Source organism: Ornithodoros turicata, chromosome 3 (genome assembly GCF_037126465.1).
Source record: "Ornithodoros turicata isolate Travis chromosome 3, ASM3712646v1, whole genome shotgun sequence".
Taxonomy (NCBI): Eukaryota; Metazoa; Arthropoda; class Arachnida; order Ixodida; family Argasidae; genus Ornithodoros; species Ornithodoros turicata.
The window spans coordinates 96,798,388-96,817,451 of NC_088203.1; the positions used below are offsets into that span (position 1 = coordinate 96,798,388).

At 46.3% G+C, this 19,064-nt stretch overlaps 1 protein-coding gene across 1 annotated transcript in view; it reads right to left on the reverse strand.

The window, feature by feature from the left end:
- Positions 1-19,064, reverse strand: part of LOC135388942 (unconventional myosin-Ie-like) — a 216,272-nt gene that overhangs the window by 19,579 nt on the left and 177,629 nt on the right. Inside the window, exons 5-11 of the mRNA XM_064618826.1 lie at positions 7,796-7,883; positions 7,559-7,648; positions 6,776-6,853; positions 5,784-5,868; positions 5,362-5,465; positions 5,130-5,262; positions 2,764-2,960 (exon numbers count right to left, since the gene is read on the reverse strand). Coding sequence (XP_064474896.1) covers positions 2,764-2,960; positions 5,130-5,262; positions 5,362-5,465; positions 5,784-5,868; positions 6,776-6,853; positions 7,559-7,648; positions 7,796-7,883 — 775 coding nt within the window. The remainder of the gene's footprint in view (positions 1-2,763; positions 2,961-5,129; positions 5,263-5,361; positions 5,466-5,783; positions 5,869-6,775; positions 6,854-7,558; positions 7,649-7,795; positions 7,884-19,064) is intronic.

Genomic DNA, 19,064 nt, shown 5'->3' on the forward strand with positions numbered 1-19,064 from the left:
CATGACGTCATGCGTAGGAGGCCGCCACTGTCGCTAGCAGGCAGACGTGCTGCCATCGGTCGCCGTGTTGTAGGTCCCATCCAAGCCGTCACCCATATCGCACTCACCGTATATTTGGTGTTTCAAAGTTATTGTGCCATGTGATTTGTAGCGCATCCAAGAGCGCTTTTGCGGCCAGCACAAGCCCGAAAGGAGGAAAGCGATAACAGGGAGGAAGCACAAGGCACGTGTGCTTTCCTTCTTTCTGGCTTGGGCGGTGAACAGTTTTCAATACGCTCCCACGGCCCAGCTAGACGGCGCTGCGCTTTCAATATGGCGGCGTCCACGAGAAAACAGTATACCTGCTTGAACTGTGCCGCTCTACGTCACCGAGTCGTGTTCCTGGGGACCGCGTTACGTCAGGACGTTCCCTCGTTCTCCGATACGCTCCTTTCACGAGTGGAGGATTTTTTAAAAGTGGCCTCGCCCGTGCTTTGTAGGTCAGCTGCACTCGTTCTTTCGCAGCTCATTTTATTTGCTGCAGAACACCGCGCAGCGAGAAAAAAATAAAAAATATTGGGGTCAAGGGCACCCGAAAATTTCCCCTGCTGTAATCGCGAACTTCAGTTGCACAGTTGACTGTACAGGTTACTAGAAAGCATATAAACTACTTGTAGCAGCCCAACGTCGCTTTTATAAAAGACGGTACGGGCAATCTCAGGCTCATTACGAAGTAAGCCACGAATTTCAGAATCCAGAGTTCACCAAGTATAGAATGTGGAATTCATAAAATTTAGTGGTCGCGTATACATGGCCTAAGCCCTCCTCGCGATATACTGCGACCGTTAAATTAAAGGGGCAGTGCATTAAATGAGTAAAATTTTAGTATTTAGGAGTAAAGAAGTAAAGGGAGGAGGAGCGTTGATAAAGGCAAATGTTTCGTTCTGACTGCAGCGTATTGTGCAAGAACCAGTACTCTTGCGCAAGAACGGTGATAGTAGGTGACTGTAGCACGCACGAGAGGTCTTTGAGCTGCTATGGATCCGTACACCCAGGAACCCCTCTCCTCCTTCAGAAGCATCAGAGCCATTTTCTGTGGAAAAACGACACCTCGCGGCTGCTCTCTACGGTGACGCTACGTCATACAGACACGATTGCGTCACGCCAGGAGATCGTGCCGGGTCTGCGAGGTCACGCAAGGTCGCGCTGCTCATGGCTGCCTTTTCAGGGCGTTTTTGTACACTTAATTGCGCAGCGAAACCATTGCGCACGGTGGCTCCTGATGAATGAAACGGGGTTTAGAGCAGGGAGTTCCCTGGTTTTTTGGAACACCCCCCCCCCCCCCCCGTGAAATTTCTGAGATTGCCCAATACAGCTCGGCTACCAATGCATATACCCATAATCATGTTCCCATAAACCCATACCTCCTCAAAGGTCGATTTCTGAGCAAGCTTACTGGTGTAGGGCAACGCCAAATGTCACTTCCTTGCAGGGGCGGATCCAGACCCGCGCTCTTGGGGGCGTTTTCATTGTCGAAGCGCGTAATGGGGGGATGGGAGAGAAGGAAAACTAATGTGTATTGTATGTATTGTGGGTGGGAAAATAGAAGCAGAAAAAACTTCCTGTAAACTTCCTCATACGTGTAGTATTTCCACCAGTACGTTACATATCGTGGCAAAGTGAAACAGCATGCTGGCAATCAAGATTCGTAGAACCATTTTAAGGCGTATAGTTGTAGGTATCGAACACGTTCCTGAGTCGGGGGTGGAATACTGACTCGTGCGGGCAAAATCAATGAGCTCAACCGCTGGGGAGAAAATCGACGCGCATTATCCCGGTGTTTGGAAAACATCAAGGCGGCGAAGTTCCGGTACGAATCTTTCACAGTGGTTTGAAGGTTTTGTGCCATTTCGCCCGACGCTATGCTGGAGTTAAAGATGGTTGTAAAGATGGTTTAAAACCCTGAACCACAGGATGAACAACATCATCATAGAATACAGATTTCTGTATTTTACGATTTTGTTGTCCACTTTTTCTTCCGCTCTTTCCTGATTGTCTGCTATACTTATTCCACGGTCAATTTCTGTCACCCGATTAAGCGCCTATTCTACACGAAACCTTGTCGTTAAAACAAAGATGCTTCTAACCGTTTGAGTCTTATTCTGGCTGTCTCCCTCGTAGACCTTGACGTCCTCTTTATTTACGTACATTAGCATGGACAGACTAGCAAATTAAAAGCGGATATACACAGATGACAGAGAAAGAGTATAGCACAAAGTATTATAGCACTCACAATTTTAGGTCGCTTAAAGTAAGTAAAAATGTAAAGATCAAGGGAAACAATATAATTGTATAGAACGATTTTTTATGTCGATTTGTTTTCGCTCTGCATCTGGTACTCAAGAAGCACAACTGTAAATCACTATGTGCGCACACAACGATGTATTTTAGAAAATAAAGTAATAGAATAGAATAGAAATAGAAAAAAAATGGAAACGGTGCACAGGTGCGACCACCTGTTCCCATGACGAGAATAAACTATTTTCATGCAAGGACACAATGTGATACATATCGACGATGCCATTGCTGACTGGGCACTGGATAAAGACAACTTACCACGATGAGAGTTCAATAACAGCGAGGAGGGGGAAGATCCAGAGAAGAAGAGTCAACTTTAGGTAACAGCGAATTGTTTTACAAATGACAGCCAATCGGAGATCTGAACCTTTATAATCACAAAAAATAAAAAAAAGATAATAAAAACGATCCCGGAGAATCGCTTACCTCGACGAACCGGTCGAAGATGCGAGCGTAGAGTGCCTTGGCCCAGGCGTCGCGGATGTACGTGGCCTGCTCCACGTTCTGCTGGACTTCGATGGTTTCTGACCGGGATCCCCACTTAGAGTCCATCACACGACTCGTCATCTTCGTCTTCAGCTGATCGGCTTCCAGACCCAGCAGGTATGCTGGGAATTGCAGGTCTACAGACAACAAGATAGCGCGCAATACACTCATCACCGCTCGTCGAGTCGGGTTAGCTCATCGACTCATAAAAGTCGCTGATAAAAATTGGCTGCATCTTTGGGTCATTGTGCCAAATGCGCGTTTAAAGTGCCACTACAGACTCAATCTCGTGTCTTCAGAATCCCACCAAGGTTATGTTACTGAAATCTTCTTGTCTCAGTTTACATTCCTGCAAAGTATTTTGGCCCTACGTGACGCGAAAGCTAGAGAAAATTAATTTTTATTTTTGAAAACTGTGACGTCATGTTGGGCTCCGATGGAGCGTCCGGCTCTCATCTGGCAACGTTGTTGCCCTTCGCGTCTTCCGGGGGGCTCACTTTTTGCACCCCGTGAGGGAGTCCCACGTGACATATCATCCGACCGCTCCGAAACACAACGAAAAAAAAAAAAAACACAAAGAAAACACAACACGACGCTTCTATCTGTCTTCTCTGTCTTATGCCCTTCGGTGCCTCAGGCCTCAGGTGCCTCGGTGAGGAGGCTCATGTACCTTCGTTATGGCGGAATTCAACTTTCCTGGATCTGTCTCCTCCTTGAACCTTTCCCTCAACATATTGTTGTACTTAGAGATCTCCGCTGGACGGCGCCATGAAACACATGGCAGCGATGAGGCTAAGGGAATGACGAACGCACTGGGGGCGCTTCAAAGTTTGCACAAACAAAGTGTGCACAAACAAAGGGCACAAAGTTTGCCCAAGAAAACATGTCAAGCGCACGGAGAGGATCCGAAGCTGGCTTGTCAGTATGGAATAAACCGGGGACACGGAAAAGAAAGCAAAAGCTGAAAGGAAACATCGCCAGTGCCAGGATTCCTCTCATTCTTTCTTTCGCATCCCTCTTTTTTTCACGTCTTTTGTCTTCTCGCTTATCTTTCTATTAAAACGTCTCTGCAGGGACCTTTCTCTAAACATAGCGGGATAGCTCTCGAGGCAGGATACGAAAAGAAACAAGAATATCCCTTTTTCAAGTGCGCTGCTGCAGAAAGAGCATATTTTCCCTTAGGTCGAGATCCTTAATGCTTGACGCTTTGCTTGTGCACTAAACTTTCGCTGCTTGATCGCGCTAGGGTGACAAATTCCCCTAATTAAGATATGCCATCACGTGACCAGCAGTCTTACGAAGTCAAAGGGAGCGACGTTATTGCGAGACTCTCGCGGGGGGTCCGCCCTCACTTCCCCAATTTGGGAAATAATGGTCATACAGCAAGATAAATAAGCTCTCGCCATTTGTGTTTGCTCATAACTCTGCAATTGGGTCCACGTCAACATTTTCGCTAATGCGCCACGTCAAAATGACGTAAAGTTAGAGCGCAGGGCGGAGCTAAAAAGCGAAAGGTTGCAGTGAATATTTCATCCGTATGCAAGGGCCTTTTGGTTTTGAGCGCTAGTAATTGCCAGGAGCTTTCACTGCCTAAGTTGTAATAATATAACGCAGAGAAATGCTCACCTTGTATACCTGTTTACGGCCCCTTTAATGGCGAATTCGGGTGGTCATTTCGTGGCAACTTTTTTTTTATTTTTTGCTAGATCCCGCGAGCAGTCATGTTCGGTTGGTCAAAGCGAAGCAATCTCGCATGTTCGCGTGGCGCTTTCCGAGCGCCCGGAATTTGCCAGCTAGCACTTTTTTCGCCCGGTCTCGAAACGGCCGAGCAGCGGGTTGCCCAACTATCCGGTGTCGTCACATCCGCACTGCAACGGTGGCGAGTACCCTCATTGGCCCGTAGGTTGAAATCACGTGGTTTAGCAGACGACAGAATTCGAAGACGGGCGACCGCGATGCCCCTAGCGTGATGCAAGTGACTAAAACCGCTAGATTCCTGGCACTCATGTTCGGGTGGCAACGGTCACGTCGCGTCATGGCGCCGACCTAGCAATTTTCGAGCGCTAGGCCGTGTTGCCATGAAATGACCACCCGAATTCGCCATAAGTCTCCGTAAAGTCGAAGCCGGACGTGAGCATGCTGTTAATTTTTCTTGTTTATCTAAAAAACTACGAGGCTACAGTGGATGGAACTTTGCGCACGGCATCTACGCTCAACTTACAGTCAAGTGCAACTCTAACCTCAAAATCACTGCGCACCTTCAGATAGTCCCTCTAAAATTACAGGCACAGCGGTATATATCTTACACTGGTCATCATCCACGACGGCGTAGTTGTTTTTCTCCACAAACGTCACCATGCCCATGTGAAGGACGCCCATGACGACTTGGAGAAAGTTGGTCTGCTCTTCCTCACTCAGACCCATGATCGTCATAGCTTTCTAGAGAATGAAGAAACGGCGCACAACGTATGTTAATGTATCGCTATACTACATTTCAAAACGCACGCTATTCACAGGTTCATTTGGTCAGAAACTCACGAGTGTTTCTTGAAATTCGTGAGCATCGTTGGTGCCGTCCACCTTGTAGACGCCCGTCTGGTTGAGGTACGTAAAGTAGTCAGGGGTACTGATGCCCAAAGTTTCTGTGTGAGGAGATCATGATTTGCGAAGAAAGATACAGGGCGTCATTACGCACGTGAAATTTCAGTTATACTTTCTATACCCGTGTTTGACCTAAGAACGGCACGAAGTGCAGTTCGTCAACCTCTAGACGCTATACAGGCAGTGTCATCAGGCGCTGCCTGTATAGTTTCGGTATCGGCGCATTACGTGTTGCGAGGTACGTTGATGCGGCTCCCTATTGCAGCCAGTAGGAACGAGCGTACAGGGGGGCGTAGTTTAAATGTGCCGTTCTTAGGTTGAACACGGTAATCCTCAGGTAATCCTTAGGTAATCCTCACTCTGCATTTCCGGAGTAGCTCCGTAGCACAGCTGGTAAAAGATGTGGAAATTCCGCTCATGCGCGTTCTGACCAACCACCCTGGACTGAAAAACAAGATAAGCAAATCTTTGTATTATTAAGATCCACAGCGACTGCGGCAGATGTGCGACGAAATTCATTTTTATACAGTCGGCGACTTTCCATTTTGCGCCGTACAAACTTTGATGAAGTTGCCGTCAAATACAACCTTTCCCGGTTGTCGTGTTCTCTCCCGCGTTTAGACTGTTCGGTCCCTATATATTACACGAAAATCACCCTAAGAAAAACATACACGACAGTTGAAACACACGAAAAATTACTTAGATATATTTGTTTTCTACTTCATATTAATTTCTATTCTCTAATATTTCAATGACCCTCCTGCATGCTCTCAAGCTAAAAGAACAATATCAGTCCGTGTCCCGCTTTAGGATAAACACTGTATTATTTCTGTTATAGGGGGTCTCTCCACCGCAAACGATATCCGTTCGGCGAAACCTCTTCGTGACAAGCGAACAACAAGCACGTTCTGACGTTATCCCTCTTAGCTCTTATCATACAGGATACACGTCGATTTACTTTACGCGCATGTTTAGCTCGACACAAACACGGAGCGTCACTTTCCTACAGCGCCCTTTGACGGTGACACTCAAAACAAACTACGACATCGCGCGCATGACTAGCTTTCTACGCCCTTGGCGAAAACGTGCTCAAACAGTGTGCCCACTAATGAAGTTGATTTCGCGTGGAGCATTTATTTTTATTTAATATTTTATTTATCCATACAACCATTATACGAACAAAAGAAAAAGTGCTAGACCGCTGGGATAAACCCGTGAGGCGGAGTAATGCATGGAGTGCTCGAAAATAAAGTAGTAAACAACAGCACCGCATAAATTATATAGGTACTTGAGAACGAGTGAAATCAGACACTAAGGTACACATGGAATGAAGAGGTAATTGTGTACTTACTTTCTCAAGGAGAAAATTCGATATGCGTCCTCCTTCGGGTATGCCTCCTTTGCTGAACTGGATTTCGACGTATTTACCCTGGAAATATCGCAGCATATATGTCACGGAAAGAGTCACGTTAATCGAACAAAGTCTAGACATAAAAAATAAACAAACCGTTAAAATCAGGGATAACTATAAGATGCGCAGCTAACACGCATGCATCCATACGTATCTTTTACTCCCTTCTTACTCCCCTCCTTACATACATGACATATACCAACGTTACTTCGCGTCTTTCGAACAAAGAACAGAATACTCGGAAGTGTTTTTTTTTTTCATCTTATTCCGTGTTAGGGCCGCGAAGCAACTGTGGCTATAAGTGGCGTACAGACGTGGACAGATGGAGAGAGGACAGCAAGAAGGATTGGGGGACAGGGGTGGGGGGCTTAGTATGCGTCCTGGGCCGACTTCAGGGGGAACTGTACCGACATTCGTCTGGAAAGTCGTCGGAAAACCTCAGACAGCACAGCCGGTGGTAGGATTCGAACCCACCACCTCCCAGTCTTCAGCACGGCCTTCGCTATTGGCTACCACCAACGAGCAGGACGCCTTAACCCGCTGGTCTCGGAAGTGTGTATTTGTACGCGTCTGAATAGGAAAGGAAGACGCAGGAGCGCATCCTCAATACCGCGCGCTCAACGCAGCATCCGGAGCCCTGCCATTCAAGCATTTCCCAGTGCAGTGAGATAGTCTAAAGACTTCCTCCCGTTCCTCATTTGCCGTGACAGGAAATATACTTACGAATCGAGAAGAATTGTTGTTTCGCACCGTCTTTGCATTCCCGAAGGCTTCGAGGATGGTGTTTGACTCCAGGATAACGTCCTTGACATGCTGTACAATGGAGATGAAAGCGTTGTATAGCCTCTGCGGTGTCTAGTATGACACCCGCTGCACTCGTGAATTTTATATTTTAACGAACCATTTAACTAAAGTATTTAATTTAATTTACGGCACGGCGAAAGGTTCCGCAGAATGTACCTGAACTCGAGGACCGCCACCTGACACTTGGGCGATGTAGGACATGATGTATTTTGCGGCAACCGTCTTGCCAGCTCCACTTTCACCACTGGAAAACATAAAAGGAGCGTAGCTTAATAAGTTTACCGTCTCTCGCAATACACCCGCCTTCTCTAGCAAACACCGCTGCACTTGACAAACATATACACGCATATCACACAACACGGGGAACTGGATAGCTGTCCCTTTAATATTTGACTGTTTTGGGCGCTTGGCTCGCACACAATAGGAGTATTGTTGACACACACAATGTATTGTTGACTCTGTGGCTCATCTCATAGAGTCAATAGGGCGCGTGCTCCATAGTCGTGTTCAACTTAAGAAGGGAAAGAAATCTAGTTCGTCAACTACATATGCCGTCGGAGATAAGGATATGCAATAGCGCGCCAGGAGGAATACTGCAGCGCCGCCATGCGCCATAAGTAGGAGAGCGCACTTTCTGCTGCAGCGTAGTGTCATGCGGTCAGTCGTAACGGCCAATACGGAAGCAGAGTGAGTACGATGGACTCACATCTCCATTTTTTCTTTTAAAAATCAATCAATCAATCACGATGGATTACACTATCTTGCGCAGAGAAAGAGCGTGACCTCTCCGCGGTGCAGTAATATTTTGAGAGCTGACGGAATCGATTTTTTTCCCTTCTTAAGTTTAATACGACTATAGATGCCATGATATCATTTGTTGAAGATGTCGGAGCGGACACTGTATTTTGTTTGAATTTTTTAGTGCTTCAGCTCCTGAGATCTCCCCTCCATAAGTTACTTTTTGTCAGTATTTTGATAGCCACTTTGTCTCTAGCATGACATGTATCTTTGTAGACTTGTTCCTTACTATTTATTACCTTTCACCAGTCCCATTGGTTTATTACCTTTGGCTTATTATCTTTCATTGCAGCACGCACTTACGGTAAAAAATATACGATATGATACAAATACGGCACAGGTATAGGAGATACTACGAATACACACAATATATACAGAGTGCTTCATCCTACGCAAAAAAAAATCAATATTCAAAAATCTACTTGTCTGAACACTATGGGATTACCTCGTGGGAGATTTTGCCAAGACTTCCGAGCACTTTCATAAAATTTAAGTTGCGGGAAATTGAATTTTCCCAATTGAAATTTGCCAATAGACGTCACGTTTTTGTTTTGACGAAAACAGAAAGCGCATTCCGGGTTTATACCCCATTCTATTGGAAAAAGTCATTTACTAATGCAACGGTAATTGCCGAAAAAATAAAAATAAAGATAAAAATTTCGAAAAGCTTCATTCGGAGACGCGCAAATTGCCGGTCGCGCTCAGATCTCCGAAAGAAGCGACGCGAGCAGGCCATGTACCCGCCCTTTGACTTTCCCTTATCGAAAATTCTGCTGATAACGACAGCATATTCCGTTTGCAATATTGGTTTGCAATACTATATTGGTTGCAACGCAACGTTATCTGAGAGAAGAGCTAGAAGGAAACAGGAAGGGGCGGGTGATTGGAATGTATTTATCAGGTTAGTGTAATAAATTTTCTCTATATATGTATTTTACAATACAGTGGGGTAAATCCGACGCGGGCTTTCTGTTTCTGTAAAAAAGAAAAAAGAACGAGAAAAAAACCACGTGAAGTTGACTTGGCAGATTTCGGTGACCAATTGAGAAAATTCAATTTCACGCGAATTAATTTTTTGATAAAAGCGCTCAGAAGTAATGGCGAATTCCTCCTCGAGCTAAATAGCGTTGACCCCATAATGTTCGATGGGCGAAGCACCCCGTATACATACGAACGAGATGTAAGCCTTATTCATTCTGCGCACTACGACGTTTTTTTCCCTCTCAGGTAAAAATTATAGCCTTTCATTGAAAAGAATGGGTCCCAAAGTGACGGCGACATCCTTTCCCATATATGCGGGTGGCAATGTGTGTTCCGTTGACCTCGTTATGTATAGCTCCGGTCCCAAAGAGAGATAAATGCTATACCCACATCCAAAGCTCCCTCTTTCACTTATCACACTACTGCGTATATGCAAAGAAAATAACATGGAAATAGCACGTCGGAAGCTGGCGAGTCACGTAGCCCTGCTCGCCAATGGCAGTAGGACAGGGATTATCGATCTGCTGTATCTCGTGTATTACGGGCGTGCCCTTGATGTTAAGGATTGTCCTACACCTGGACATGGACTGTCCGTGTGTGTGACAGCAGCAGATGTTAGTCGAGTGTTTGCAATAGGGCTTAGAGAAGAGTTCTTTCTGCAGGGATGAAGAAGGAAAGGCAGCAGGAAGGGCTGGGCGCATTGTTAGTAGCGAAGGTTGGGCCTCGATATTTATGGGCGGGTTGTTGAGGACTCGAGTTTTTTTTTTTTATTCCGTGTTAGCGTCCCGAAGCAACTGTGGCTATGAGCGGCGTACAGATGTGGACGGATGGAGAGAGGACAGCAGGAAGTAGTGGGGGACAGGGGGTTAGTATGCGTCCTGGGCCGACCTCAGGGGGAACTGTGCCGACATTCGTCTGAAAAGTATTCGGAAAACCCAGGGAAAACCATAGACAGCACAGCCGGTGGTAGGAAACTCGAGCTGATGTGGAAGGAGACTAAAAGGAGGGAGTTAATTGTGAAGGAATTTTATTGCTGTTTGATGGAGCAGGCAACTGCATAATGGCAGTTGAAGAAAAGGCAGCAGCAGAGGGTTTCGAACCCACACCCTCCGATTTACAGTCAGAGATGCTACCACTTACACCATGCTATCGACCCTCTCTCCAACGTACCAAGCCGTGCTTGGAAACACGGGGACACGCACGCATCCTTCAACACATTCTCTCTTACATTGTTGCCAGTCACTTCCACATTCACACAGACGAACACACTCGTGGCGGGCGGCATCTTTCTCATGTAACGTAGTAGTAGTAGATAAAGTAATTAACATAGAGCAGGTAGAACCAGAGGTATGGCTGTAATGCAAGAAAGACCCAACAAGATCAACAACTCAGTGTCCATACAGAGTCCATTCAATAACAGAGTCCATTTGTATCATGCAGCGATACACCAATACTTGAAAATAAGTGTCGAGCGTTTGTATATGGATATTATGAGTTTTTTTTTCCTTCATGATCTTAGAAGAAAAAAAAAAAGAAGAGCGCAAGATTGCCAAAGGAGCTTCAGTGAAACTTCGCCACATAGCACGGCGAAGGCCAACAATTACACAGAATGATACTTTTATGCAGGGTGTTTGCTCTAACGTGTCCAGAAATGTTATTTAAAGCGAGCGATAAAAGAGGAACGAGCACCCCTTTTCAGCTACTTGACAAAGAAACAGGTGCTACTAGTGAAGCAGTATCTGTTTCTTACTCAAGTAGCAGAAAAACACCGCTTGCTTTTCTTTTATCGCTCGCTTTAAATATAATTTCTGGACACGTTAGAGCAAACACTCTGTACATATGTGGAAAGCGCGGGGCGTACGCCTTTTTTTGAACTGCATAAGCGTTCCAAAAAAGGCGTACCCTTCCCGCTTTTAACCAATTGGGGGGGGGGGGGGGCAGAACGATTTCATTCGGGATGCTGATTGGCTGAGAGCGTGCTATGTGGTGAAGTTCGGTTCCGAGCATACCATTCTGCACGCGAAGCCCATCTCCCTCGCCCCACCCTGGGGCACGCTAGCGGACATCCTCTACCCCGCTGGCTCTTCTGCCGAACGTTCCGCCAAAGCAAGAAACCTCATTCTCTTTCTGCAGAAGGCAGGCCTTGCTCAACGACCCATCGAATACTTTGCTCTCCCCGACGAACTCTTGCACCCTCACCGCACCCCCATCCTTCATCCTCCTCTGTCCTCCATCCGTCCGTCCCTTCTTTGTGTTTTTTTTTTGCTATAGTCGTGACGACGCCTACTTCTGTGTGGCCAACAACGGTGAGCCTATCCTGCCATCACCCCCTCCCCCCTCTGTTTTTAGAGTGTAGGCGAACGGCCAGTCACATCAAAGGGATTATTTTTATTCTTTGTTACAGTTTGTCAGTTTCCCTACAAGAATGCGTCATCTGCACGCGGTGCCCACACCACGATACCGAATTTGAATCGTAACACTAGCATCCCATTAGACCAATGAATCTCCTGTAATTCTTTAAGATATGCTACCACCATTCGGACACCAATAAGCCCATTTCTTGCCAGTGATGGGCAAGATCATTATCGCTTCTGCTCTTCGGAAAGCACTAATGTTAAGTTCTGTGTTTGTTAATATTATTGTCTTCACAATATGTATAAGATTTTCTGCTTTTCTAAGTGGCCCCAGCATGCAGCATTATGGCGCGTATGGTATGCTGTTATTTTTTTTTTGTTTATCACAAGGGTCTCGGCCTTGCTCATTGATAACAAAACCGCACCTGTGACGATACGCTAATGGGTTGTGTCGCAGTTGGGACTTAGACTAAGGGAATGACAAGGACGTCTCGCGCATGCGAAGGTTGACTTCCTTTGTATACTAGGAAGAGTGTATGGGGACAGGCTAATCCGCTGTTTCCTTGTGGTTTAGGGATTGCCACTAATGTAGTTGCTTTTAGTTATGACAATTGTGTTTACGGCTAAGTATCTTTTAAGCAAGCTCTTCCGGAGTACATTTTATTGGCTGCATGGATTTTGATGTGCGGAATCAGGGTATTGGGAAAGTGCAGTCATCAACTGTGATTCGTTGTACACTAATGTTTGTAAATAAAAGGGTCCGGACAAACAATGGGGAAAGACTGGACAGCGGAGGGCTACACCTGAGTTTGGGGAAGAGACAATCAGTCTCGATCTGAGGTAACGTATACTATGTATATACTGCAATTGAACAGTTATTGTTGCTAGTATACCCTGGAATGTTTTCTGCTCGCTCCGTGACGGACTCGCGTCATCCCACCACCACCACCACCACCCCTTCACGACAACTTCTACCAGGGCGTCTTCGTTTCTTCAACGGTGGAAGCCCGGGCAGAAAGTTGACTACTAAATATAGCAACTGTACGCTTTGTTTTCGTTCTCCGCCGGGTACTCAACAGAGACAATATAGACACTCGTAAGAGCAGTGTTCTTCAGATGTAATCGGTTGCAAGGAGCCAGTGTCTTTATGCGCGTTTACTTTTACCCGGTAGCTCGTGAAGAAAGTCTGGCGAGAAGGGCAGTTCCCAATAAATGGACTCATAGAAGAGCAACGTTTTCTTTTTCTTTCTTTCGTTCTTTTTTTTTTGTGAGCAGTTAGTTCGTTGCGAGGGTGAGGACACCACAGCGAGAGAAGGGAGTATCGTCGTAAGTGGAGAGATACCGCCGTAAAACGCCTTATTTGGAAGCAGTAAAGTTTTTATTTGCGGTTTGTCCGGTTATTCTTTCCTGCCGCTGTGCTAAGGCTATTCTGAGAACGTTGCCACTTCTCCCTGGATCTGCGGCTATGTAGCTTGTGTTGCGGAGCTTTTCATCCATTTTACGTATTTGTGTACATTATGCTGTATGAGCGTTTTAAGTAGACAAGTACAGTACCATACCACCTCTTAAAAAAAAAAGCAGCTGCTTGGCTTTATTTATAGCTGAAATGCCCGAAGCGACTGTCATTCTTAGCAGCATTCCTCCTTCATCATCTCATCATCAGATTGAACTTTCTGTATTAAGTGTACTGGGGTAGCCAGTTTGACTTCGTCGAAACTTACATCCCCATTTTTTTCTTTATTCACATCACATCACATCTTAGCAGCATTACTGTAAAGCGTGCTTTGCCTGCAGGGTTAGCGAGTACTGCAGGCAAGCCAACTTTAGGTTCCCACGTTAGTCCAAGTATACGGTCCCTGACTCAAAGTAATAGACGCACTACAGACGTCTATGCGAACAAGGAAAGCACTACATTATTTCTTGGCATTAAGGGACGGTCGCATTCGTTCCAGTCGACTTCGAAACTATTCGACCACTGACCAAATCCCACGTGAAATACTGGCGCAGTTTCACTGTTATTCGACGGAATACACGGCAAGAGCAGACGCCGGATGTTGAGAATGTGCCAGAATTCCCTCTCTGGAAAAACGAGAAAACGTCATTCTGTAACCGGCCAATGATGGCACGCCTTTGAAAAAAGGAATGCCGCGGCCGTGCGGGCGTCTAATACAGTTACGGGGCGTCTGGACGGCGCCTTTCCTCTTCTGCACGCCGCCGTCTCACTCCTCCGCTTACGGAGACACGTCATGCTGCTGGAGATTCTGCAGCCGCGGAGACAGCGCTAATCTTTAAAATTAGTTTGTTTAATATCTAAGCACTTTTCGGAAAAAATAGCCACGTAGACTGTTGGTCGATGCCGAACACAGTGGTATCGGTTTCATAGATCCATTTAAAATAGTTTTCTTTCGTCACATAATTCTTATAAAGAAACTAGCAGAGCCAGATAGATGCCGTTTTTGCAGTTGGCTTATATGGCCAGGCGAACATTCTCTTGAAGAAAGTATGCAACTACACGATCACTGATTACCTAAAATTCATTAATCAACTTTTTAATTAGGGGATTTCGTGCGAAAGCGATGTAGCAGAACGCGAGATATTCTTCGTTGAAAGCCATTCCATGTTTAACAAACCCTTGAACGCGCACGTGTGTTGAAATACCCATAGCTGAATTTCTCTATGCAAATGACACACACACACACGCACGCACGCACGCACGCACGCACGCACGCACGCACGCACAGACAGACAGACAGACAGACAGACAGACAGACAGACAGACAGACAGACAGACAGACAGACAGACAGACAGATAAAGATACGATGATAAGATGGGGCTGGACAAGAACCAAGCATTTTTCGAGCGCAGAAATGAAGCGATGTTCGCCTTATCTGGGTCGGAGAGCGGTCGATCTGGCCAACAGATTAGCTCCTACACCAATCAGCTCCATCGCTCCAAAGCACGTGGCCGTCTTACGTGGATTGCCTGTCGCTCTTTCTGCGCTCGAAACGTGCGTATAGTTCTTGTTTCGGCTCATTTGGATAGAGAAATTCAGCGGAAGTCATCCCCATATCATCGTCATCATCTATCTCTCTCTCTGATAGTGAAGTCTCTGAAGTGCGCGGTTAACGGTTTTTTAAACATGGAATGGCTTTCAACAAGGAATATCTCCCATTCTGTTAACTTGCTTTTGCGCGAAATCCACTAATTAAAGAGTTGATTAATGAATTTTATGTAATTAGTGGTCTTGTAGTTACATACTTTCTTCGAGAGAACGTTCGCCAGGCCATGCAACCCAACTGCAAAAACGGAATCTATTTGCTCTGCTTGTTTTTTAATAAAAATTCTGTATATCAAAGGGGCCAAATCATTCAAATCACTTTTGAATGTTTCAAAGATGTCTAGGCGCTGCAAAAAATGACCCGTTGTAACTTGTCTTCGCCACTTGTCTCCAACGGGAGTCCTCTTAATCCAAACTCAGCATCATAATCTCAGGCCTTCAAGCCAGTAAAGCGCACAAGTCGCCAAATAATTTACGTTCGGCCGCGTCGTTCCTTCAGTCCGGCTCAAATATAGGTGCAGCATTTACGATAACGACGTAATCATATTTTTAACGACGTCTTTCGCATCCGATAGCGGACAGAGGGTGCTAAACGCACGTACCCAAGCAGCAAATAGAGTCCGCGGCGAAATAAAACCCATCTCCACTGCGCAAATGAGGTCTGCTTATCTTACGCCGCTTACGAATTCCTCTTTTTCAATACGGTTATCTGTAATACCCCTCTGCTGATAGAATTAAGTAGATTTATAATAGGAAGTGGGACGGCCAAGGTAGTAGGATCGATGAAGTAAGGCAAAAAAAGAAAAAGGTACGAAAGGCGTATGAATATAGAAAACTAGGAACAATCTAGAAACGGCGGTTATTTTTAGCGCTATCCGCGCGCGCTAATTTCCGGCCCGTCGCTGATCTTGCTTCCACTTATTATTTCTTTCTTATCTTTGCCTCGCTTTCAGGGTCGGAAGTTTCTTAGCGGGACATAAATGTTATTAATGTTTGCTCAGTTCCTCCTCGCAGGTTACTCTGATGATTCCCTCTTATGACGCTTGCATAGGGGGAACGACATGGTGAGATGGTAGACGACACGGGGATTATGTACACGGGGTTATATTCAAGGTCACACGGCGATTATTAGAGCCTGGATAAATATTCACAAAAAGAACTCCCGAAATATGCATGCAACTATGCACTGAAATCCTTCTAAATATGCAGTAAAAATCCTCAACATATGCAATGTTTTTCGTTTTTCTTGGCACGAAAGCAATGCACCAAATGCCTATTCCTTTTCTTTTTTAAAAAAGTGAGTATTTTATTAGGCATAATACGGTAAAATAAAGCCACGTTCGTTCTCCAGGACACAACAAAGGATACTTACGCTTACTTAGGAGCTGAAGGCTTTGAAAAAACCCATTACGAAACAAGCCTGGTCATGGGCAACACGAGAAACACGAACAAACGTGTATGTTCGTGTTTTTCGTGTTGCCCATGCTCAGGCTTGTTTCGTCTAGACTTTGAGCTCTGCACTGCACCATGCTGATTAAAAGCGAACGCCGCCCGTCTTCGTAACGGTAATGCGGAGAAGGTGAAGTCCATCCCATCAGCAATGTACGCAGTGGAGGATGGTGCAGCCAGGGTACGGGCTGAACACCGCACTCATTCCACCGAAACATTCACCGAAAATATTCGATTCCGATCAGAATTTTTGCCAAAGACGACCCAACGCCGTCCCGCAACCAGCAAAACTATCCATGAAAAACAAAGAAGCTAGCTCTCGCACCTGAAAATATTGCAAAATATGCACTTTTCATGCATTTGCATGCGAAATATGCCACAACGTGCAAAACATGCATTTATGTGCAACATTTAACCCTTCTCATCGGTCTCAAACCAAGGCCAAAAGTGTTTTTTCATCGTCCAGATGCGAAACCATATCAAGAAAAAAACATGCATTTGCACGAAAATCCGCGTTCTAGTGATGATATTCAATGTCGCTGCGAAATTTTGCCAGTTGCTAACGGGGTTGCTTCGTTCAGAAGTTTGGCAAACGACAACAACAACAACGATGAGATGGGGTGTTTCACCGCGGTGGTGCGGCACCCTACCCCATTGCACGTGGAACATTATGTGAAGATGATGAAGGAAGGATGAAAATACAAGAAAGAACTAAAGCGTCTGGAGCAATCCAGTGGACGACAGGAAGTCCATGAACAGGTGAAGAACCCGACGATGGAGCACAGGATCTTCATAGGGGCCAATGAGTGCAGCTAAATTGAGCGGCCTCTTGCTGATACACGCAAGCTCATCACACAATATCCGCCCTTGCGGGCAGTAGAGTGCATATTCCATAAGGATGTGCTGGGCGGTCGCCACGACACCGCAGGTGGAACAGAGTCTTGTGTCAGAGCATCTGATCATGCATTTGAATTGCGGGGTGAAAGCCACATTGAGCCGGAGTCTACGCAGGAGGGAGGTAAAATGGCGTATTGGACGGGCAGGGAAAGAAAACGACAAATTTGGTTCTACCGAATACATGAGAGATTGAGTCGTGATGTCCCGGCGCCATTGCTGCAGAGCCAAGGGTTGAAACCACGCAGTTAGTATAGGGTCCTTCTGTCACCTCTCGACAGCACAATGGGCACGGCTATCGGGGACTCGTGGGCAGCCATTGCTACTCTGTCAGCCTCCTCATTGCCTCTTAGACCGCAGTGACCTGGAATCCACTGCAGGGATATATGATGACCTTCATCATGCAGACGCTGAACTTGGTGGAGAATGTCTACTACGATGGAGGCTAGCGACCCACGAAGCCCCATGGTTGCCATACATTGCAGAGCAGCCCGTGAATCGGTGTAGTCCACCAGGCACGCGGAGGAAGTTGGGATATCTGCTCCAGAAAGAGTAGAACGGCATACAGCTCCGCCGATGTTGATGATGCACGATGTGAGAGACGATATCCACGTGCGACTCCATCAGATGGGACGACAAAAGCACACGACGATCCCTCCCGTGTGGAAGATCCATCAGTGAAGACGGCAGTGTGGTCAGGATATGCATCATGTCCGCTGCCAACTGTTGAAGAACTAAAGGTGGCACTCGATGCTTTGGAACCTTGAGGCCAGGGACAGATATGGAGAGTGAGGGGAGCGCAAGCGACCACGGAGGGGTTGTGGGAACTGTTGGGTGGATTGTGAACGGAGGAAGCTTGGGCCTCACTTTCATTAGACACTTGAAGACAGCACTTTGACTTCGCCGATAAATTTTTGCTAGAAGGGGATGACGACGTTGGTGCGTTCTGAGGCGCATGTAATGGCGAATGGTTTCCATCTGCCATAGGATTTCTATCGGTAGCTCACGGGCATCGGCTATCACCATTCGAGTTTCCACGGCTCTCGGAACACCAAGACATATCCTTAGGCTTCACGCAAGTATACACCGAAGTCGCTGTTCTTGAGTCTGGGAGACACCATGCAGGACAGGGAGGCTGTACACAAGTGTGACACGCAGGGTGTCGGAGCGAACCGAAAACCGGAACCGAAAACCGAAAAAAAAACCGCTATTTTGGTGCGAACCGGAACGGAATCGAAACCGTATACGTTTTTTTCGCTCAGGAGGGAAACCAAAAAATATATTTAACGTTTTTCGGTCCAAGAAAAAACTTCGCCGGTTTGGACTACGGATAGGCGAATGAAACAGACGTCGTGTGCTCTGAAGTCATGTCATGGATACTATACGAGGGTTATGGTTACGGTGGAATGTATGTCGGCATACTATGACCCTTAGGCTCCCTTTGTAATGGTTTATCGTACGCGCACGCACACAGACTTAGAGGTGCATGTGACTCTCTAGCAATGTGCCGTAGTGTTCGTTTTAATTTGATCCCCCCAAACTTTCCTCAACTAAACAGCGACCCAAGGGGGCTGCATAACGGCTTCTTTATCGGTAATGTCGGCAACGCGTCCCTTGTTTGAGAGCAGCTAAGTGGAATACATTTACGTATACGCCAGGGCAAGCCCGTGCGAAGTGGCAACTCTTTTGTGGACAGGAAAGGAAGAAAACAAAACGGAGCCCTCGAGCGCGTTTGTGAGAGAGGGTGTTCCTCGATTTGCGTCGTACTCGTGCGGTGGTGCTTGCTGGCTAGACAGTAGCAACAGACATTCGGATGGGACGCGATCGCTCCAACCCAGCAAGAAAGTACTTTACGTATGACATCACGACAAACAAGTCCGTTTGTAGCAT